This window comes from Hirundo rustica, chromosome 14 (assembly GCF_015227805.2).
Source record: "Hirundo rustica isolate bHirRus1 chromosome 14, bHirRus1.pri.v3, whole genome shotgun sequence".
Lineage (NCBI taxonomy): Eukaryota > Metazoa > Chordata > Aves > Passeriformes > Hirundinidae > Hirundo > Hirundo rustica.
This window is the reverse complement of record NC_053463.1, coordinates 6710566-6733039: the sequence shown is the minus strand read 5'-3', so window position 1 is coordinate 6733039 and position 22474 is coordinate 6710566. Positions and strand designations below refer to the sequence as shown.

The 22474-nt window shown below is 51.2% G+C and overlaps 1 protein-coding gene across 9 annotated transcripts; it reads right to left on the bottom strand.

Annotated features, from left to right (window-relative positions):
- Positions 1-304: 304 nt before the first annotated feature.
- CSF1R (colony stimulating factor 1 receptor) lies at positions 305-20882 on the bottom strand. Of its 9 annotated transcripts, XM_058422437.1 has the most exons (24): positions 20773-20793; positions 20565-20616; positions 20232-20353; positions 19681-19831; positions 14967-15212; positions 13899-14183; positions 13015-13151; positions 12170-12329; positions 11117-11306; positions 10016-10131; positions 9655-9775; positions 8772-8962; positions 8086-8198; positions 6558-6684; positions 5964-6068; positions 5528-5638; positions 5194-5356; positions 4586-4686; positions 4323-4441; positions 3453-3575; positions 3213-3324; positions 2803-2902; positions 2122-2227; positions 305-1685 (listed from the first exon to the last, which is right to left on the bottom strand). In XM_058422437.1, exons 1-24 carry the CDS (start codon positions 20776-20778, stop codon positions 1554-1556), a joined length of 3189 nt encoding a protein of 1062 aa, XP_058278420.1. In that variant the 5' UTR covers positions 20779-20793; the 3' UTR covers positions 305-1553. The 9 variants fall into 9 exon arrangements, with proteins under 9 accessions (XP_058278420.1, XP_039933831.1, XP_039933832.1 ...); XM_040077897.2 differs by lacking the exon at positions 20565-20616 and having other exon boundaries at positions 19681-19879; positions 20773-20882; XM_040077898.2 differs by lacking the exon at positions 20565-20616 and having other exon boundaries at positions 19681-19856; positions 20773-20882.
- Between the last annotated feature and the right edge of the window lie 1592 nt (positions 20883-22474).

Here is a 22474-nt window from a genome sequence, read left to right as displayed (position 1 = left end):
CATCTCTTCTGCATTTGCCTTGTCTTTGGCATTGCACTTGCCCCAGAGACTGCTACCATGTGCCACATGGTGACTTGTCAAATGTTCCATCATACCCATCATATACATTCCATTATATCCATGCACAGGGACTACTTCAGAGCTTTAAAACCTTGTTTTTAATGAGTTTGCATTATACAAGAATGAGTGGTTTTGAGAACTGGTACTGAGGAACAGAGTTGCAGGGTGGGTGGGTAGGCCAGTGCATCACCCATGCTCTGAGCTGTTCCCCTCTGAGAACAGTCCTTAGAGCTCTAAAAGAGACTCATTTTGTTAACTCATTTTATTTTTTATAATGCTGACAGATAGAGTTACATTAGCTTTTCATTTAGTAAGGAGGAATGAATCACTTGGTGTTAGCATAAAACCGGGTTTAATAGAATCAGGAATGGCCCACAGTGCAATTGCTCAGAGTGTGACAAAGGCCACCTGCAGTGCAGTTGTGTTTGTCTGAGCCCTGTCAGTTGCAATTTGCCTGTACCTGGAATAGAGATCCTTTACCCACCGAGTCAGCTGAAGCTAAGAAGGTTCTTTAGCTTCTGGTAGGTACACAGGAGTGGGGGGCTGGGGCAGTAATAACCCTGAGCAAGAGCTAACTGAGAAATAGGTTGAAGGGCATTAGACCCTAGCTTATGAAAAAAATCACCTCAGTTGCACTATTGAAAGTACATTTAGGAAATTTAGTACAGGTCTGTAATAGTGACAAAGGCAGTGATTGCTACATGCTCAGTAACTCAGAAGTTCTGTAGGATATGTGTAATGTTGATAACTTCTAGACCTCTTTAAGCTGCCATTCTTTCCTGGGTTTGGGTTGTGTTCAGTGCTCTCATGGAAGAGCACTGTTTTCTTCTCTTTTACCTGAGAAAGAACTGTCCCTCTGTCCTGGTAGTGGGGCACAAGTTCACATATCCCTGGGGTTGGCTCTGTGGCTCACTTCACCCAAACACTCCCTGCAGAAGCATCAGCTGCAGAGAGGTGGATTGCAGGAGGAAGTGTAGGGGTTAATGCACGTTTAATGCTATGTAGAAGCTATCTATATCTAAACATACTGCAGTGTCCAGGGTCAGACTGACAAAGGGAAGAGAGCAGGACCAGCAGGAGAATGTGTGGTGTAGTTCCAGTGCCAAGACATATTTCAAGGTGTGCTTATAAAACACAAGGGTTCAGTGATGTCAGTGACGCTTGGAAATGTCTCACTTCCTGTGACTAGTATTTTTTTAAAAACTACAAAACCCAAACTCCCACAGCCTTCTCTGGGGCATGGGGAGGCAGGTGATGGGGACCTCTGTGTACCTTGTAGAGATGGAGCCTGTTACCATCCTAACAACTCTATGCTATGTGTGAGATAAGATTTCAGGGACCCCATGGTGAGTCCTTCGCTCTCCTTTTGGTGAGAGAGTCCGTAACACTCACACTTCAGAAAGCACAGAGAAGGCCAAAGCAGAAGGTGTCTGTGTCCTAGGGTGAGCTCTGTGGAGCCAGGACAAGGATCAACCCCAGGGTGAAGGTCCCACCTAACAGAACTGGTAGTTGTTGCCCTTGAGAAGGGGCTGCCCACTCTCCTCTTGCTCGCAGGACTCCTCACAGCAGCCGGAGGTGTCACAGCCACTGTCTTCCTCAGCGCTGGAGGGGAGGTTGGTGTAGTCCTTGAAAGAAAAGGAAAAATGCATTTTGGTCCCTTTGATTGTGTATGACACCTGTTCCTGTGCAGGTGACCACTGGGCATGTGCTCACTCCACATTACCAGCCTTTGCCGTGCCCACAGGGCGTGGCTGATGGGCAGGGCAGGCATGTGCCTGTGCTTTTGTGGACAGCTAGTCCTGAGAGAATGCACAGCAAGTCCAGGGGGCTGCGAGTGTGTGACTGCCTGTCACAGAGGTTTCTGCCAAGAAGCTTTGCTTACTTGTCCAGCCCTCTTTGCCCGTGGTGGGGAGTGACTTAACCCTTCAGCTGGATACCTCTGCACTTCCCACCAACACTACACTGCTCCCATCAGCTAATGGTGAGGGATATCACAGAGAACGTGTCCAGAAGCTGTGTTCATGTAGGGGGAAAGATATCCTTCTCTCCAGAGGTCCTCACCTGTTCCTTATGCACCTCCAGCTCTTTCTGGATGAAGCAGCCAATCTGGTCAAAGGTGGGTCTCCGTGTGGGCTCCAGGCTCCAGCACGCCTGCATGATGCTGTACCTGCAGGGCCAGACAGGGACAGGGAGGTTGTGTGGTGCTGCTGGAGGGTCTGCAACCCTGAGCTCTTCCCTGCAGCACTCTGTATGTCAGGAACACAGTACTGAGCAGTCCCTTGTCTTCCATAAAACCCATGGTGAGTGCATGTGCAGTGCTCCAGGGAATGGTGAGCGCTGGAGTGGATGGAGCAAAAAAATCAACGAGAAGCTTTATGCCACCAAGACTTCAGGCTTACACTCATTACCCTCCTGCAGCCTACTCAAGCTTGTCTTCTCATAGAGTCAAAAGAAGTAAACTAAAAAAAGAAGAAAACCCCAAGTTCAGGAACGTAGACATGTAACATGAATGTTCTCATCTTCCTGTCCCTAAACTGGAGATGCTGGATAGACTGCTCCAAGCCTTATTTTCCTGCAGGACCAAGGAGCAGCATGGTAGGATCTTTCCTTAACCTCAAGGCAGACACCTGGGAGCAGCAGGCAGACCTATGGACAAGGTCCCTGTGCCATGTCCCTGCCTGTTGACCTGAGGCAGCTCCAGCCCCCCGTCACTGCTGTGTGAATCTCAGTGCATCCACTCACATTTCCAAGGGAGCGAAGTCAGGCCTGGCCATCTGGTATCCCTGCTTCACCATGCTGTAGAACTTGCTGTTCACCACCATGCCAGGATAGGGGCTCTTCCCTGGGACAGTAAAAGGAGCAGAGGTGGCTCTCAGATCAGTGTTCAACACTCCAGCCTTAAGGGGTGGGAAGAGGCAGCCCAGAGCATTGCCTGAGCTGCTGCTACCCAGGGGGGTCTGAGTTAGAGAAAATGGTGTGGGATTCTTTGTTTTGAATGGTCCCTCTGGAAACATAACACAGTGTTTTATGGCCCCGATAAACCTAGATTTTTGTCAACCTTCCTTCTTTCTTAGAAGTTTTTCTGCAGATACATTAGGGCAGTAGTGAGCCACAGAAAACAAAAGATGTTTGTAAGCTTGGTTCTTTCTTACCAAGGGAGAAGATCTCCCAGAGCAGGATGCCATAAGACCACACATCACTCTGCACTGTGTAAATGCAGTCAAAGATGCTCTCTGGAGCCATCCATTTCACGGGCAGGCGGGCCTGGAAGAGCAGAGAGTCCTGCAGACTGGGACAAGCTGGCAGCTTATGCTACACTCTGTCTGTCCTTCATGCTCCTTCAGCCCGCCCCCACCCTTGTACCTTCTCTTGTGCCCACTTTTATTACTTACATTGCCTTTCACAACATAATTGGAGTCATTCATGATGTCCCGGGCCAGGCCAAAGTCACAGATCTTGGCTACCCGTCCGTCTGATATGAGCACGTTCCTGGCTGCCAAGTCACGGTGGATGCACTGCGGAGAAGAGACCACAACTGAGACCCAGTCACTGGCCCCCAACAGTTCCAAAAACTTCCCTACTGCCTAGGCCTGCCACCAAAGCAATGCTTGTAGGGGCAAGGGAAGCATGTACTGCTTGAAGAGCCCCAGTCTGAGGCATCATGTCATGTACAAACTACGTGTGTGTAGCTCTCTTTCAAGCACTTCATTTGCAATGTTAAGACACCGTGACATTTCATGCTCTGTTCTTTAATCGCTCATGGGGCTGTCATCTTCCCCAGAGGGTGAGGCTCAGATCCAGGGGCTCTTGACACTGTGTCCTCATCTCTGAAGCAGTCACAGGGTGACTGACACTCGGAGCCAGCTCTGGCCGTCAGCTCAACAGCCACTTTCAGTTCCTTGTCCCTGGGGCAGCAGGGACGCTGCCAAAGCGAGAAAGCTTCACAACAAAGTTCCTGACCTTGTGCAAAAACGGGAGAAAATGTTGAGACCAGCATGATGCACAGCCCTGGGTTCCCCCTGTAACACTGCTCTGCCGTGATGGCCATGGGAGGCAAAGGCTCTGGAGGGAACACCAGACTCCAGGGCCCAGCCTGTCTGGATCCAGCAGACAGAGCAGAGAGCCCCATTTCCAGCAGCAGCTTGCTTGGGCTTGGCTACCCCATCCAAAGACATCCCAAGCCTTCTGCAGGTGGCTCCTGCTTGTCTGGACTGGTGTTTCCCACTTGGTGTGCTGGGGGCAGGGGTCCTCTCGGCACTCACGTTCTTTGATGCGAGGAATGCCATGCCCTGGGCCACCTGGCTGGAGAACTGTAGCAGGTCAGAGAGATTGAGAGGACGGAGATCCTCCCTGGCTTCACCTTCTTCCTCCAAGCTTCTCCCTGAAATTCAATGGAGACATTCAGATTTGCTGTAAAGCTGGTGAGTAACGCAAACTGTGGCCTCTTGTGGTTCCCAGAGCTAAACCAAACAGGATGGCCAAAAGAAAAAAATCATGAAATCACAGAAATGAGCCTTTGACTCACCCCTGACTTGCACAGAATCTGATGCTGCTGAAGATGATGATGACGACACGGGCCTCATTTCAACATATGTTTCCAAACCCTGGCTTGAAAAGCCACTGTCACTGCGTAAGAAGCAACAGAGAGGGGGGCAGGCTGTTAGAACCCTCCAGCAGTACCTTCTGCCCTGCTCCCTATCCACCAGAGGAGAAACCACGTGCCTGCCTGCAAAAGGGACTTAAGGGCAAAGGCAAACTTGAAGCTGATTCAGAAAGGGAACATGGGCACTCTGTGTTATGGGGCTCCAGGAACCGCTCCCCCTTTTTTAAGCTCTTGGCTGATGGGGAGCAGTCAGCTTCATCCTACCAAACACATGTGCCCAGTAGTGCAGGAAGCCAGAGAGATTTGTTTCTGAATCGTGGAAGGACAGACAGGGCTGAAACCTGGATTTATTGTGGGCTATTCAATGACTGCTCTCAAAGTCTTCGAAAAACTCGGTACTACGACCAGGTCTAAACACATGCAGCCTTTGACCTTGATCTCTCCCCAGCACAGTGCTCTTCACACTCCTCCCAGTGAGTACCCAGGCCCTGCACTGCTCAGCCCTGCAGCTGCCCAAGCTCTGCTCCTACCTGCGGATGTATTTTTTCTCTAGCTCAATGTTTTTGTAATCAGCAGCACTGTCTAAAGAGGTGTCCAGGGCAGAATCCTGGATAATTATGGATTCTGCCTTCTTCCGCAGGAAATTCAGCAGATCTCCATAGCGACAGTACTCGGTGATGACAAGGATTGGGCCTGGGAGAGCAGCAGAAAAGGTTCATTAAGGAATGATGTTACTGGGACCTGTCCTGGGGATTGCTTTCCCTGAGAGGGCAGCAGAATCCGCACAGCCCGTCAGCTCACGCTGTGCCTCAGAGGAGGGGCTCTGGGGGGGTCTGCGGGGGCAGCAGGGCTGGGGGATCCTACCTCCACAGGTACACGCCCCCAGCAGGTTAACAATGTTCTCGTGGTGCCCCAGGTGACTCAGGATCTTCAGCTCAGACATGAGAGCCTCCTGCTCGTCCGTGTCTGCTGATGCTGTGAGGGCAGAGAAGGACTGCGTGAAGGAGTGAGGGAGGGACAAGGCGGAGATTAAGGAGAGACAGAAAAAGGTGCTGACAGACTTGTGGAATAAAAGGAGGAGACACACTTAGAGTGAACACTGTGTCCTCTAACTGTGCCTCTGGCCTGCCCTGTCCACAAAAAAGGCAGTAGTGTGACTCCAGCATCTGGTACTTGGCACAGAAACAACTTTTAAAAGTAGTTTCGCAGCCTGTGAGCACCAACATGTGGTGAGCACACACTACATCCTACCCCGAGGAGCTTGGAGGATTTCAGCCCTTGCAAGTTGCTCTGTGCTCACCCTTTAGCATCTTCACAGCCACTTTGAGCACCGAATCTTCTTTGCCCAGCCCAAAAGCTGTGGCTTCTACCACTTTTCCAAAGGCTCCTGCTCCAAGAGTTTTTCCTGCAGAGAGAAAAAAAAAATGTACTTTTAAAACATTTTATAGAGAAAGATTGAGCAGCTGTCCTGCACACAGCCTTGAGGAGGATGTCTGGTGGATGGGGACTCCTGCTGGGCTCACACAAGATGATACATCCCTTAGTCAGGAGCTGGCAAACATCTGTGGGGAACCCTTCTGTGAGCAAAGATGGTGTGAAAGAGGCCATGTCCAAACTTTACCTCATCCAAGTCTGTGCCTTAGGAATGACCCCACATGCAAGAGGAGGGACATGACCCCTGCAGCCTTCCTTGGAGCAAAGGAGGGAGGAAAGGTTGCACCCTACCACTTCCCACCCTGTGTGGAAGAGAGCAGCAAGGCCTGGTTAAGGATGCTGCTGGAATGTCTGGATGCAGCTTTGGATATCACTCAGAGCTTTGACTCTGACTCTTGAAGCATTTCAGCTCTCTGATGAGCTTCCTGCCGCCAGGCAAACAGCAGGGAAGGTTTCTTACCAAACTGGAGGTTGTTCCTTGGAAACTCCCATTTTTCATTGTATGGCAGCTGAGTGGGATCGATAAAGATGTAATTATTGCCTTCACAGGCCTCAATGATCTTCCACCGCACCTGGTACTTGGGTTTCTGCAAGGAGGAGACTCCAGTTACTCAGTGATTCCCAAACGGGGAGTTTCCCGTTTCCCAGCCCCAGCATCCAGTCAAGCTCACTCTGCAGGTGCAGAGGGAAGATAAAGATTTCAGCCCATCAAATATCTTTTGAACCTGGACTGAGTGAGAGAGCCTTTTCTGGACAGCCTGGACTCTTTGCAGTTGTGAACTCTCCCCAGGTCATCACCTATGACTGAGGGAGGCTCTGTTGCCTCTGGAAGCAGCCTGTTGCCATCATTTGGAATGGCAGAGCCAGAGCAGTGGCTGCCAGTGCCCAGCTGGTGCTGGAGGGAGATGTCCCCACTGTGTCTCCTTCCTTGCGCCCCTGCTTGCTGAGCACAGCAGAACAGTGGAGCTGGCCCAGCCCCACTTCCCTTACAAGGGTAAAATAAAAAAGGAGAAAGAGAAGTAAGAATTTCTCTTTTCCAAGAATGTCATGGCAGAAGTAAGCAGGCAGGGCAGAGAGGCAGCGTTGGAGTCCCTGAGCAGGGAAGGCTGGTGCTTGTCTGAGATAGGTAACTGTGTTATTTATAGATATGTCCTGCTTCTCGTGGGCTCACAAGCCCTTCCAAAAAGCTATTTATTTCAGATCTGTGCTTGCACATTGATCCATCTTTCTCTGTCTCTGGACCACTGTCCAAAGGCAGCTCTGCCTGCTAAGCTGCAGGTGCTTGTCTGAGAGAGGGCTCTGATGGATTTTCTGACAACCAGCACCAGAACTTTGCTGCAAAATCTTTAGCCTTGATAGGCTGTCAAAGGAAAGGTGCCAAAAACCAGGAGATTTTCACCCACTGATGAAGCAGAGGTGGCTACTGATTGGTTCAGTTTGTGGAAAAAACAGAGAAGGAATCCAAATGCTGGAAATGAGCCTTGCAGAGAAAATGGGGCAAGTTATTACATAAAAATAGTGACCAAGTCTTCCTGGAAACAAGCTTCTAACATCATCCTGTTTCTCCATAAAAACAGGTTTTTATAAAGCAGTGAGCAGAATAAAAAGTAGATGCAAACTGCAAAACTTTTTTTTTTTTTCCCTTTTTTTTCCCCCCTCCCTTAATTCAGTCTGTGGATTTGTGAGGGCCAGAGCAAAACTAGGGGCAACTGACAGCACAGAGTGAGAGCCTTCGTCTGACACCAAACAATAACCACACTGACCTCTGGCTACAAGACTGAAGAACCAGGACAAGGGAGGTATTAATACACAGGGCTGGGTGCATGAGCTTTGCCCTGCAGCAGGAAACTCCAGGGGGAAGCTGGGAGGAAGGGGAGGTGAAGGAGGAAGCTGGTCTGGTACCTCCAAGCTGAATTCTCCCTGCCCTGGTGCCAACAGAGGCTGTGTGTCCTCTGAGGCTGGGCAGCCCTTGCAGCAGGGAATCTGACCTGGTTGTACTTGTAGAGCAGGAAGAGGAGTATGAGGAGCAGCAGCACCAATGTGCCTATGCAGGAGGAGAGAGCAGGGCTGAAGAGCTTGTTTGGAAGGGCCACGATGCTCCCTGGAAGAAGAAAAAAAAGGAGAATGAGACAATGCTCTTATTTCAATCCCAACTCTGAGAGCATTTTGCCCAGCTATTCACTTTGGATTCCTCTGTATGCCACACACCCCAGCACTGCCCTCAGTACTCCCTTTTGGGAGCTGCTGGGAGCTCCCAGACTCTCAATGCCAAACTCTAGGCTGCAATGGTTCTCCTCATGCCCCCCTGTTTCCACACAAACAGCATGAGGTGCAGGCCAGACTGACTGGGGACCAAGATCTGCGTAGCAAGAACAACTCCACCAAAAGATGCAGCTCCTGTATTTTTGTTGGCTGAGAAACTGCTGGATGCACCCTGCCCTGGAGCTGAGTCCTGCAGTTATAAGATGCTCGTGGTGTGGCTCAGCCTTTGGCTCCAGGCTATAACCCAGCCAGAAATTCCCACACAGCTCCTAGGACTCACAGCTGTGAGGATAAAGGGCTTGTGGAATCTGTCCCAGCTGTCGTGCAAGACAGTGGGCATACACATAAGGGATGTAATCTCAAAGCCCCCACATTCTCCCCCACTCTGCCAGGCTGGTGGTTTGTATCTTACTGGTGATGGTGAGTGAGTGAAACATGTCAGAGGCGTTCCCTTCCCCGTTAACAGCCACGCAGCAGAAGGTGAAGTTGTCACCCAGCTCCTGGAAGAGGATGATGCTCTCCACCTCCACCTCTTGGAAGGGCAACATATTCACCACCTGGGGTCTGGAGTCATTCCTTATCAATCTGTACTCCTCACTGTACCTGCAGGGATGGCAAGAGGAGACAGTGAGTGCTCCTCTGCAGCACAGCAGCTCACAGCTGAGCGGGGCCGGTGTCAGACTGGAGAGGAGACAAAGGGAATTAGGGCTGTGGCTCTGTGAGGTGTGTTACTCTATGCTCGGTTAAAGACTTCTCCCTGAACACCAGAGCCCTGTACAGACAGAGCTATGACTGCTTTATGTGGCTCAGCACACATAATTAACACTTTATGTGTTCTGCCATCAGTCCCTTCACTGGGGCTGGTCCTGAGACACAACAGCCCTGTGCAGACAGCTGCAGTTGCTTCCAATGACTCTGTAGCTCAGTAAAACCATGCTCTGCAGAGCCTCAGACCTGTGGGAGTCCCAAAAAGATGACTGAGCCAGCCAGGATGGCAACATACTCCAGGGCACTTTTCCATGGGATCCACATGTTCCTTGGAAAAGCATGGGGAGAACACAAATCACAGCTGGACAATCTCTTCAAGCTGAGGACTTCAGGAACAAAAAATGCCCATTCCTCTCAGGCAAACCCCAAGAACCTCTTTTTCCAGCAGAGCAGCATCCCTGTCTCTGTAACAGGGCAGGCTCTGCTGCATTCCCTGCCCAGGGCGCAGGTGGTGCTGCTCAGCGAATGCCAGCACGGCAAGGGCAGGGCACAGCTTGGAGGTGCTCAGTGCCCGGGGCAGTGCTCACCTGTCCGAGTGCAGCGGGCACTGGTACCACTCGATGTGTGGGGCAGGGTACCCGATGGCCGTGCACTGAAGGATGCTGGGGTCATCGGCTGGCACCTTGATTTTGCAGACCCTTGGAGAAGCTGTTGGGGGAGTCACATAAACAGTGAATGCCGTGGCCAGAGGAAGAGCACGTCCCCCACGCTCTGGTTTCCTTTCCATGCATGTGACAATAAACCAGAAGGAACCCCGGTGCTACACACAGGGAGGTTTGGGCTGGGTCTGTGTGACCTGTGGGTGCTGAGCTGGAAGCAGCCCGGGACCCCAGCCAACTTTTTTTTCCAGCTGGGGCAAGCAGGGTGAAAGAATGGACAAGCACTTACATTTCAGAGAGATACTGAAGGTAACTGATTCGTTGGTCACACTGTTGAGGGCATGAAATGTGTAGAACCCTCCCTCTGCTTCCTTGAGGCGGTTCAGGAAGAGTGTGTTGTTGTACCTGCTCGCAGAGAGAAACATTGTGAAGAGCACAGGCCTTGTTCAATGAGATCCTGCTGTTTCCTGTGCTCTGGAGCAGTGAACACTTCCAGCACTAATCCCAGCCCATCAGGGAGCCTGCCTGTTGCTTCTTCGGGGGAAGTAGGGAGGGAATGATCTTCCTTAGAGCAAACACCTTCTGCCCCCAAGTGCACTTCAGCACTTCTGAAAGGCTACGGCTGAAAATAATTTAACATCTAAATCATTGCCTTTCAAGGGTCAGGGGATGCTGGTCCTCCTGCCTTTGGCAGAATGAGTTTCTCCATGAAGTCATGCCCCCTTAGGTGCCCGCTCCCCTCTGCCCCCAGCCCGTTTCTCAGCCCCCAGTGCAAGAAAGAGTTCACCCTAAATTTTTGCCGAGTGGCACAGTTCCTCTTGTGGGTAGTTTTTTGTTTCTAAGAAAATGAAAGGGGAATTGCCCAAAACCCCAACAAATGGAATGATTTTCTTTCAGTCTCCCCTTGGTCTCAGTTGTCTGAAGGCTTTGGAAGAACAGACCTGTCCTGTCTGTCAGACCATATTCACATGACAATGTTTGTGACTTCTGCCATGGGGCTCTCAGTGCCTCTCAGTGCACACTCTTTTGACCTCAGAGCAGGGGATGGGTCCAAGGACCAGTGAGGGAATTAAAGCTTTTTGTTCTGTTCATCCACTCCTGCAATTTCTTCTGGCGAGGAGAGTGCAGGATTGAACGAGCAGATCACAAATGTGATACTGACTTCCACAAGGCTTTCTAAAGAGAAGGCTGCCAATTTAGAGAAGGGTGGTGTCCTCCTTGGTCTGATCACTCTGTGGCTTGCTAATAATACTGGAAAGAGAAAACAGAAATGCAGAACAGTTTCCCTCTTTAAAACCAGAGAGTTTTCTGTAGAATGGGGCCTGCCTGTCTCAAGGAAATCTCTCTTGGAAACATGCCATAGCCAGTGTAGAAGACAAAGAGCACGTACCAGTTGTTTCCAGAGATCATTTGGCCCTCCAATATGGTGGGTTTAGAGTTCTTTAAGGGATTCGTGTGTTCCCAGACCCCCTGGAGAAGTTTTGGGTAAGCCTTAATGTGGACCTGCAGCTTCACACTCTCTCCAAGAGCAACCTCCTGGCTGGTGGCTTGCCCTGGGATCAGGTGCACGTAACCTCTCTCTGCAGGGTGGAGGAGAGCATGACCGTCAGCAGGCATGTCCAGAGACCTGGAATAACCTTAAACCAGCTCCATAAATGGATCATTATTGGAAAGAGCAGCCTCACTGGGAGACTGCAGGAGGGAATGAAACATTACACAGGTACATTGCCAAAAGAGTACTCTTAAATTATTCTTTGTCACAGCACCTTGGGTTACATTGCCTGAGGAGAGCTAGAAAACCCTAGTGAAGCCTCAAGGGGAAAGAAGTTTTCCGTGCTATATCCTGAGAAGTGATGAGGCTAAAACAGTATCTCCTAATTTTTTGTAAAAGACAGGCCCTTTAGCTAAAATCCAGTCTTCTCACTAGGAAATAACTCAGACTAAGCCTTCTTTCTGAGCTGTGCTATGCAGCAGCTTTGGATCATCAGCAAACTCCAGCCTGTAAGCTGTGAGGATGAATTTTCCATCTTGATTTACGAACAAGTGTGCAATAGACCTGAATCCCCTTGTGTGGATCTGTGACTGGAAGAGACAAAGATCCATACTCCGCTCATGGGGCTCTCCCTTCCTTCTAACCAGCCTTTCCTGGTCTTCCAGCACAACCTTGTCCCATTCCCTTTTAACTGTTTTAAAGCTGTTTATAAATGAACAGAGACTAAGAAGAGCACTCCAATTTTTCATCCAGAGCCCAAACCACATCCTCTGGCCCCTCAAGATGCAAAGGGAACACCAGTTCCTTTCCTAGCAGCTCCACAATTCTCATGTAAGCCCTCAGGAACAAGTGAGAATTATGTTCTCAACAACAAATCTAAGAAGAGAATGGAGGCAGAAGCAGCAAATACTCAAGGCTACACGTGATTTAGGCTTTTGGGGAAGTACTCACCTACTACCTGAAGCATTGTTGAGGCATTCCTGAATCCCACTGAATTGTTAGCTATACAGATGTACTTCCCACTGTCTTCCATGGTCACGGCTGCAACGAACAGGGTGTCATTGATGAAGTAGTTACCATTTGCAAAGTCAGTCCTTTTAGTTCTCGTGACCTGTCAGGCAGAGAGGGAACAGCACACATTGGAAGGGCAGAGCAAACACACCTCCCCTGCTGTGGGCCAGGGAGCTCCTCACTGAGAGCAGCCTGAGTGGAGACCCAGAGACACATTAAACCCAGGGGCAGATATTCCACAGCAGTTAGGTTACAGCTGCTGTCAGCCTTCTGACTGCAGCTTGGCCTTACACTGTGTGATCCAAACAGACCTTGTACATCCAAACACTGTGTGTTGTTTCATCTCCTTAACAAAGTCATCAGTTATGATAAGGACTTCTAGCAAACCTCATCTAACCATCCAGCAGTTAGAAGTCAGCATTACTGAGATTTTGAAATTAATTCCTTTTCTTCACACATATCTTTTCTCTGGAGAACTCTGTCCTGAAAATGTTTGCTTCTTTATAAGCCTTGGCAGGGCTGGGTGGAGAAGTGTTGCTTTAGCAGGTACTGTGGCTCCTGTCCAATAAACTCAGCTGAAACAACACACTCTCCTCTCTTGCAGCACAATTCTGAAAACAGGCAGGTGTTTCTTAATCCAGCATCATCCCAAATAAAGAATATTCAAATTCCTACAGCTTGAATAGCTGCTTTGGTCGGGTAGTTCAAGGCTTTTCTGTGAGTCTGGGCAGTTGTTACTACCCTGTGTCCCCCAGTTTCCAGGAAAGCCCCACACCCCAACTTACTGTCTTTGCTGCTGTCACCCATCTGATGTCATACTTGTGGGAAGGAGCAATCACTCTGCAGGTGACTCGAAAAGGTTCTCCCACGATTCTCACATGGTCTGCGGGGTGCATCATCACTGACACAGGTTTCTCCAGTGCTGCACAAAGGCAAGCAGAGAAAGATCCAGCGTCAGCTTGTCCAGTGAGTCCCTGTGCTTTGGAGAACCCCTAGAACCTGGCTACCTTGGGTGGTGAGGCGCTGGCACAGGTTGCCCAGAGAAGCTGTGGATGCCCCACCCTGAAGTGTTCAAGACCAGGTTAGGTGGGGCCTGAACAGCCTGATCTAGCAGGTAGCATCCCTGCCCATGGCAGTGAGCTTGGAACTAGATTATTTTCAAGGTCTCTTCCCACCCAAACTATTCTATGACTCTATTCTATGATTCTACCTCCTCCTTTCCATCCTCTTTAGCCTCTTTACCCCCTGCCTTCCCCCTCCCTATTGATCACCCCTCCCTTTTGAGCAGGTGTCTGTGGGATGCAGTACAGCTGTGGAGAGCACAGCAGCCAGGACTGTGGGTTGAAAGGGAAGGAGAAGCTTTTGCCCTGGTCCCAGATGGAGCACCGGGGCCCAAGGACTTGCAGAACACTGGAGAGAGAGTGGACACTTTTCTCTGGTCTGTGACAGTGCCTGCACAGATCTGGAGCCTGCTGAACCCATGCAAACTCATCTGAAGGAACCAATTTGCCAGAGGCTGGTGGAATTTGGCCTCCATTAAAAGAACCTTAAGAAACTGCCAGTTCAGAAGGTCTTTCCTGCCACTGGCAAGGAGCTTTTCCTTGACTATCTACTGTGGCCAGCTTAGCTATTTGTGGCCCTTAGGACAGCAACAACCCCAGTTCTTTACCTTCTTCCATAACCAATCTTATTCTTGATGAATTCTTTATTTTTCCATTTATCTGTGCTTGGCATCGGTAAGAACCTTTATGCCTGCTTTGCACATTGTAGAGCCTAACTCCTTTCTCAGCACTGAAGGAATAGTTGGTCCCAGGTGGGAGAGGAGAGGCGTCATCCATTATCAGAGTCACGTTGGATCCGTACTCGGGGGCCGTGATGAGACAGGGCAGATCAACATTCCCACCTTCGATTCCCCGGACGCGGAACTGGGGGGTGTACCACACGTTATCGGGGTCTGCAGAGGAGACAGACAGGCTGTGAGAGGGGTGAGAAAACGCACTGAAGCTGAGAAACACATTCCAGCAAAGGCCGGTCTCCAGCACTGCTGCCCAGTGGGAGTTCGATGCCGGGGCAGCCCTGCCTGACTCAGCCTCCAAACACTCACATGACAAACCCAGCTCCTGCTAAGGCACTTGAGGGGATCACAGCAACCACCTCACAAATGTCCATGGATAAGAGAGGCTGGAAATTATGCACACCCCTAATTAAATTTTCACCATGGTGCTAGTTTTACGCATGATACCTCCAGCTTCCCTACTCAGGGCAGCACCTCTGCTACAAGGGAAGGGATGAAGTCAAGTGGTAGAGCTACCACAGCACAGCTTCTTCTGGGATAAAAGAATATTTGGGGTTCAGGCCATGTTGTGAGCATGTAATTCATGTGACTCTCTCCCTTATCTGAGGTACTGGCAATACGGTTCTCTGATTTACAAATCTCACTGCTCGTTACAACACTGAACAGACTTACATCCCTCTTTTTTCAAGAAAGGAAGCCACAGAGGAAGGAGGGAGACATCCAGGAGAGACCCACATATACATGAGATATGTACTTTATCCCAGTGCTTCAGCCACGGGCTCCATTTTATGTGGACTCACATGGCTGTGGATCCACCGGGAGCCCGCACTGCTCCCCAAGAACACACACACACAAGCACAGCAGAGCAGAAAGGACCTGTCAGTGTCTCCCTGGAAGGAGGCTGCTCTGCCAGTGCATGTGGGAAGAGAGAAGCGGGGTTACCTCGCACAAACAGGTGGATGGCTGCAATGCCCTTGTCACTGCTGTTGACGTAACCACAGCTATAGGTGCTTGTGTTCCTGTAAGTGGCCTTGGGAATGCTGAGCGTGCTGATGGTGTGGTTACTGAAGGTATTCTTTTTGCTATTCCATGCAACTTCAGACTCTCCTGAGCAGTGCAAGAGGACTGGATCACCCGTGTTGACAACCAGAGCAGGGAGGTCAGGGCTGATCACTGGAGATGCTGAGCCTGCAAGGGAGAGAGAGAGTGAGAATGCAAAAATGATCCCTAAAGATTCTCTGTTGGAGTTCACGCTGCTGAGAATGGAGTAGCTTAGCATGGGGAAAAGGCTGAGCTTGGGATTAGAGTGGCTTTTTGGCTCACATCACTCCACCCATTCTCTGTCCCACCAGACCCATACGGCCTGATACTCCAAAGAAAGAGTTTCAGGGAAGAAACGCCACCCTCCACACTTCCTTCTTCCCTGCCATTTGAACATTTAGAGCACTGGGAAAGGAAAAACAGTCATCTGGAGCTGATTAGGGCAAATGCCAGCTTTGCAATTGTTCCTGCTGATTTTTGCCTCTTCTTACAGTAGTTTTCCTTTTGTGGCAGAGCTGCTCTGAGCTGGTTTAGCCCATAGTATCATTTGGTGGAGTTTAAGCCAAGTTTGGTGCGTGGGGCTCTCCGTTGCATTGGCGCTGAGATGGGCTAGAACAGACCTGGAAGGCTCCTGCAGAGCAGGAGGTCAGTGCACATAATTTGGGAAGACTGGCTTTTTGTTGCCAAGTACTGGATTTTAAAGGACACCTCCTCATGTTTATCATGGAGTCACACACTGCATTCTCCTCACAGACACCAACAAAACACTATGAAATGAGACAGCATTATTATTCCTGTTGGGGAGAGGAAACTGAGGCATGGAAAAGCTAAACAGCTGATGGAAGCCCATAGCTGCAGCTGTTCACAGAACACACCAGTCCTGCAGACACAGGAATCACAACCAACCAGAGTTCTGATGCATCTCTACTTTGAAGATGCCTGCTCTGCTGGCTGAATAAAAGGGAACCAGGCTCCTACTCCAGCCTTAGTGTCAGAGGGAAATATTTTTTCCCTGTTTTGCCCTGTCAGCGAGTTCTTTGAGTTACCACCTATATTTAGGGTGGGGGGAAGTGCAAAATGAATCAGTGCCACGGGGTTGGGGAAGAAGCGGTAGAGCCGCCCCACGCCAGGGAGGACAGGAAACACATTGCAAATGGCTATCTGTGCCTGAGGGGCTCTGCACCCCCTTCCAGCCCCTATCCAGGGCTTTTCTCCCACTTCTGCTTTCCTTCCAGGCGCTAACACAGCTTCACATCTTAAAGGGACACGCACCCTCATTCAAATAACACTAATCACAAAGGAGCTGTGAATTTATCAATCCATTGCTCTGCAGACAGCGATCCTCCTGCCATGGACACTGTCCCTGTAGCAGCCAGCAGAAGCACATCCCCATCCTCATCCAACCCTGATCACAGCTCTCTTGGAGAGGAAGGTGATGCCCAAAGAACAACAGTGTGTCCAGCTGTGCTCAGGGCTGTGCCATCCAGAGCCCACACGTCAGAGCCCAAAGAGCAGCATGTTAAGTGTCACAGTTGCCATGGGGAAGGTCAGAGAAGGCCTAGCTCAAACTCACTGGCCCTGTGGGGAGAAGCAGAGGACAAGAATCTTTGGAGCATGGAATATTTGACATTTTATATCGCGCTCTCTCTCTCTTTTTTTTTTTTTTTTTTTAATATGCTTTTTATCTTTCTATGGAAAGAGGAGGAGCCCAGAATGGAGAAAAACATATCCCAGAGTAATTTACAAAGCTACATTTTCTACATATCTGAGGCAAAACATTCCTCCCTTTTTGCTAAGCTGTGATTTCTAGTGGGGCTCGATGTTTCTATTGCTTTAACTCTTTGTCACTGGATCCTTTTCCCTCACCTACTCTTTGCTTGGCTATCCACACACATCCAAGATTTTGGCACCATTTCATGGGGAGCCAAGCTCTTTTGACTCAGAGTTGCATTCAAATTAGTTCAGAGAAAGACCGCGTTGTCACTTGTCCTTGGTTTGGCCACAGCATGAGGGCAAGGAAAGAAAACAAAACAAACAGGAGTCATCTCACTGTGCATCTTTGTTGTCACCAGCTTACAGGTATGACTGAGATGCTGTGGCCAGAAAAGGCTCTGGATAGGTTCTCTCCAGAGCAGTGAGGAAAAAGCCTTCAGGCTGTCACTGGAGACTCGCATCGGTGATATGAGCACACACAAGTTGGGTGGGGACAGACAAGACAGAGACATAAATGCAGGACGAGGGTAGGTGGTGGTCACCCAAGCGCCCTCTCCTTCATGTGGGCTGGGGGATGAGTCAAAGCAGTGGCTCCTTTTCCAGAATGGGGAAGCTGGGGGAGGCTCTCTCCCTGCTGACCACTGTGCAATCTTGCACAAAGCCAAAGGATGTCTGTCTTCTGCTCTCCAGCAGCTTCCGCAGCACTGCCAGTAACTGCTGGCCAGAGGTTTTACCACACTTGGGTTGTGTAACCATGACCTCTCCTTACAGCTGCAGACTCTGTCCCTGCCTCTCTCATGCCAGCCAAAACACTGCTTTCCTCTGCCGAGCGTTTGGTGAGGAAGGAGAAGTGAAGGCTGGTATGACAGAAGTGTCCTGGATCCTTACCACAGAAGCCAGACACCAGGATCTTGGGTTAGTCCTGGGGAGTAACTAGGCTAAGGTCAGGTTCTGAAAGGGACTCACACCAGACCTGAGCTCCCTTTGTCTCACCCTCAGTGACAGCAAGGAAAAGTTTGGTTTCTGAGGACCCCTTCCCCAGGGTCACCTACGGTATCTGGGGGACTGGGGATGGAGAAGAGAGTGCTCATGGCAGCTCTGCTTGGGGCTTCTACCTTAGAGGTTTTGATTACCCACAACAGGAAAACAAAACCCCCAGGAATACACCTCAAGATGGCCAAGAACACAGATGCAAGATGTTCAGATTTAAAACATTTCCTCTGTTTGACCTGAGCCCCTTACCATCCCTCAGCAAGAGCCCAGGTCACAACAATCACATCAGCCCTGAGTTCTCACAGAAGGTGCACTTGCAGTCCAAGAGATAGGAGAATGAAGTCAGGCTCTGACCCCAGCTGGAGGCTGTTATTTTGTAGAACCTTGGCGTGGTGCAGCTTTGGGCTGCCAGTGGCCAGCAGTGCTGGTACTCACACAAATGTGTGTCCTACAGCCTGAGGAGGCAGACAGTGCCTCATGAAGATGTCACGGCTGGTGATGGGCACTGGCCAGTGGCTCAAGGAGCCTTTGGACAGATCCTGGCAGCTATTGTTATGATCTCTCACAGAGATTACCCTGTTACTGCAAAAAAACCCACTAGAAATTAAAATCCCTGCAGCCTTCACAATCCAGCACAGCAGACCTAGAAAATTCTACTTAACATGTTGTGAATGTCACTTAAAGTGAAACATTGTGTGAGAGGGATGCAAATTCCCTGGGCTGAAAACATGAGCACCACAGTGACCCAAGAAGGATTTGCTGCCTACCAGTCACATTCTGAATGCTTTCCCCACAGGCTGTCCCTTACAAGGATGACTTCACACCACAGTCTCTCTGTGTCCCCAAGCAAGCTCAGGAGGAATATTAAGGTGAGTGCCACACAGGACCCGAGAGGTTCCCAGAACTTCAGATTGCAAGATTAGTAATGCTGGTTTCCATCTCTTTGTTTGTAAACCTCCAAACAGGCTTAGTGACTCTTTTTTGAGGCTGGTGGGTTATCACCTCTTGGTCATCTCTGCAGCCTTAAAAAACAGGTGTGTTCACCTTTCCCTTCTTGGCTGGCTGAGCTCTGTTCCCATCACATCCTGGCTCCACAGCCCTGCTGTGTGTGCCAGCACCACCAGACACCAGCAATGCTCAGACACTCCAGCTGGGCATGAGGTGCTTCGGGAGGTGCCAATGCAGCCGATTTTCCTGACTCCTTCACCTCCAGACCAAACATCTCCAGCTCCTTCCCCATTTGAGCAAAGAGTTATTTTGGAAAGAGCTTCCCTCAGGATGCAGTTGCTGCTGAACCATTACTTCATCTTAAACCCAGTCCAGACCCAAAGAGTGGGAAGCTTCCCTCTCCTACCTCCCCACAGCCAAGGCTCTGCCTATGCTACGTGCACCTCTCCGTCCTCCTTGGCCTTAGCTTGGCAGGGCTGCAGGCAGCCAAGGGCAAGCCAGGCTCCAGAGCCAACGCAGAGCAGCAACACTCCCTCTTCCCACCACTGCCCTCCCTCTCCAATCACAGCCAGCTCTGGATGACCTTCAGAAAGCTGCTACAGCCAAGTCTGCACTGAATTCCAGCACTGGTGTCTCCTCCCTGCAGTGCCACACATTCTGCCAAGGATCCTTGAAGCTGCTCACAGCAGTGTCCGCTTCATGCGGCGGCCTCCAGAAACAGGGACCATGCCAGCCCACAGCAGCTTTTTGGGACACATGACTGGGAGCCTAGCTTCACCCTCCACGTCCAGGAGCTGTGTGCCTGTTGGTCCAGCTTCACCACAGCCCCGTTCCCACCAAGGCCAGCACCCCTCCTCACCCAAGGAGGAATGGAGCACTCACACCAGGCACCCAGGAAAACCTCACCACATCCCAAAATTCCCCTGGAGTGACCTGAGGCTTTGGGAGCCAGTGTACTCACCATGCCAGAAGCCAGCCGTGGTGAGCAGCAGGAGGAGAGCAGGACCCATGTCCCCAGGGACCGTGGTGTCTCCAGCGTGGAGCCGATGTCTCTGAAGGATCCTCTCAAGCAGTGGGTGCCTCTTCTCGTGGGCACCGTCCCCAGCGCTCCCCTGTTGGGAGCTTCTCCTTTCTGAGCTGACCACAAGTTAACAAATTCCCTATTTTGTTTGTTTTTGAAACAGGGGGGAAAAAAAAAAAACCCAGGCCGTGCTTTGTCACGTCACCAGTGACAAACCCCATGGCAGAGGTGGGGCCACATGCACACCCTGCTGCAGGGTCCCCCTCTTGTTGGGGGTCCCCCTCAGGTCTCAGAGAGGAGTCCAGCCCCAGACCACTCCCCTGGACTGGCAGGGGCCACTGCACCACGCTGGGCTTTGGGATAATCCTGGTGTTCTCTGTCCACTCCAATCCCCAGGGACATTTCTACACTATTGCCTTGCGTGGGGACACAAAGCGTCCCTGCACTTGCGGGCAGTGGATTCCATTTTATTTCAGCAGGACAAGTTTCACCTGGGGCCCGGTGGCTCTTGCTGGCTTTAGGACCTGAGGACCCTCACAGGACACGGCAGGCTCCCTCCCTACAGGCCCACGAAGGCAGCTCAGCCCGGGGCAGCTCCCAGGTGGGAAAAAGCCTGTGAAGATGCCAGATTATTTTGTGTTAATCAAAAGTGTGATCCCTCCTGCAGAGAGGGGTTCTGCAGCCACAGGGGCTCACCCCCAAGCCCCATGCCAGCTTCACCACCCTCCCTGGCAGGGAGATGTGCTGGAGTCCAGCATGCAGGCCCATGGCTCCTGGCAGGGCTGGGGGCACCTGGGGACCCCTGCTCTCTTCTGTCCCAGTACCTCCAAGGACTGGGGGGCACACGGGGACCCCTGCTCTCTCCTGCCCCAGTACCTCCAAGGACTGGGGGGCACACAGGGACCCCTGCTCTCTCCTACCCCAGTACTTCCAAGGACTGGGGGGCACACAGGGACCCCTGCTCTCTCCTGTCCCAGTACCTCCAAGGACTGGGGGGCACCCGGGGACCCCTGCTCTCTCCTGTCCCAGTACCTCCATGCCTGGGGCTCAGAGTGACCCTGTCACCACCAGGCAGCCACAGGGCTCAAGCACAGACCTGTCCTGCCTGGCTGCTGGGGAGCTGCTTGGAGCTGTTCTGTAATTGACAACCTGGCAGGCACCTTGAAGCGCTAATTAAACAGTTTGCTAATTAGCAGTGTTAGTAATTAGTAAATCAGGTGTTTTGTTAACCTTCCACTGGACCGTGGGTCTTCCAAAACAGGTGTGAGGGAAGGCTTGAAGGAAAGCAGTTCCCTCAGGACACCCAAGTCAGCAGGATTAGCAGATCCTGTCAGACACAGGGCGTCCCTCGCTCACTGCTCTGTCTCAGGATAACCTCAGCCTGCAGCAGAAGTTCAGGGCTGTTCACAGCAGCTCTGGGGTGGGAAGTGACAGCCACCACCTGACAGCTCTGGGAAGGAAGCACAGGGGAGGAAGGTCCAGCCAGGGGCTCTGCCAGCTGCCCCAGCTGCAGCCCCAACAGCAGGGAGGTGGTGGGAACACCAGGACAGACCACGGGCAGAAACAGAAGGGTTGTTCCAAAATACCTGCACAGAGGTGGCTGTTGAATCTGCACCTGCAGTGCCCTGAAAGCCTCCACAGCCCTGAGGGGAATGGGCTTCTCCAAAGGGGGCAGTTAGAGAGGTACCAGCAAGACAAGGTCCTGGGCCCAAGAGGTGAGAGCACGGCTGACTGCGCTGGAGATGACTAAGAGTCATGGGAACGTGGAGAGCTCTTGGTTTTGGCCAGAAGGACGGCTGGAGAGTGTGAGGGAATCCAGAGAGAAGGAAAGGCAGCTTTTGGCCAAAGAACGTTTCCCCTCAGCAGTTTTTCCTGGCAGGATGCAGGGAAGAAGAGCATGAATTAGAGGCAGCATGGTGCTCTGGGGAGCTCCTGCCCAGAGCTGGGGCGCTGTCAAGCAGCTGGGCCACAGGAGACGTCTGCTTGAATATTCTTTCCTCCTTTCAAGCCAAAGGGGCTTTTTAAAGGATGTTTGTTTCCCTCCTTCTTCTTTTTAAGTCGTATTTTTTTTTTTTTCCAGGAACAAATGCCAGCTCAGAGAGAACTGACTCACCAATGTGAATAAGTATTAAACCAGACAGGTTTAATAGAGAGAAGGGAAACAATCTCTCAACCCTCTTCCTTCTCTTTGAGGGGGCCCCTTGCAGAGCATCTCTGATGGCCGTGACCCCCAGGTGACAGCTTGGACACACAGGTCCCCAGTCTGGACTGGGCATATCACTGGGACAAGCTTAGGGTCCCCTCCCTCTTTTGTGCCCCGCTCTTCCTCCTGCAGGCTGCACCCCAAATCTTATGTGCAAGCAGCAGCTCAGTCCCAGGAGTGCTGCTGGAACTCTCGTGCCCAGGCAGCCCTGAGCCCAGGGCGGGGATGCTCTCGGAGAAGCTGCAACCTTACTTTGAACAACTCCAAGCCCAGGAATATCTGTGGAGGCCCTGATGGTTGTGAAAGATGGGATGAGCTTTGCTCAGTGCCTGGTGGACCAGCTGGGGACGGGGAATGGAGGCTGCAGCGAGCCCTGGCTGGGAGCACTGGGAGCTCAGGCTTGTTTGCCAGGCTCGAGCCCTGTGGGACCCCAGCACTGGGCAGAGCTGGCCTTGGTGCCCTGCCTGCCTGAACTGCCGTGCAGCAGCTTGGGGACACACAGGGAACACCTGTGTGCTGTTGGTACCCCCA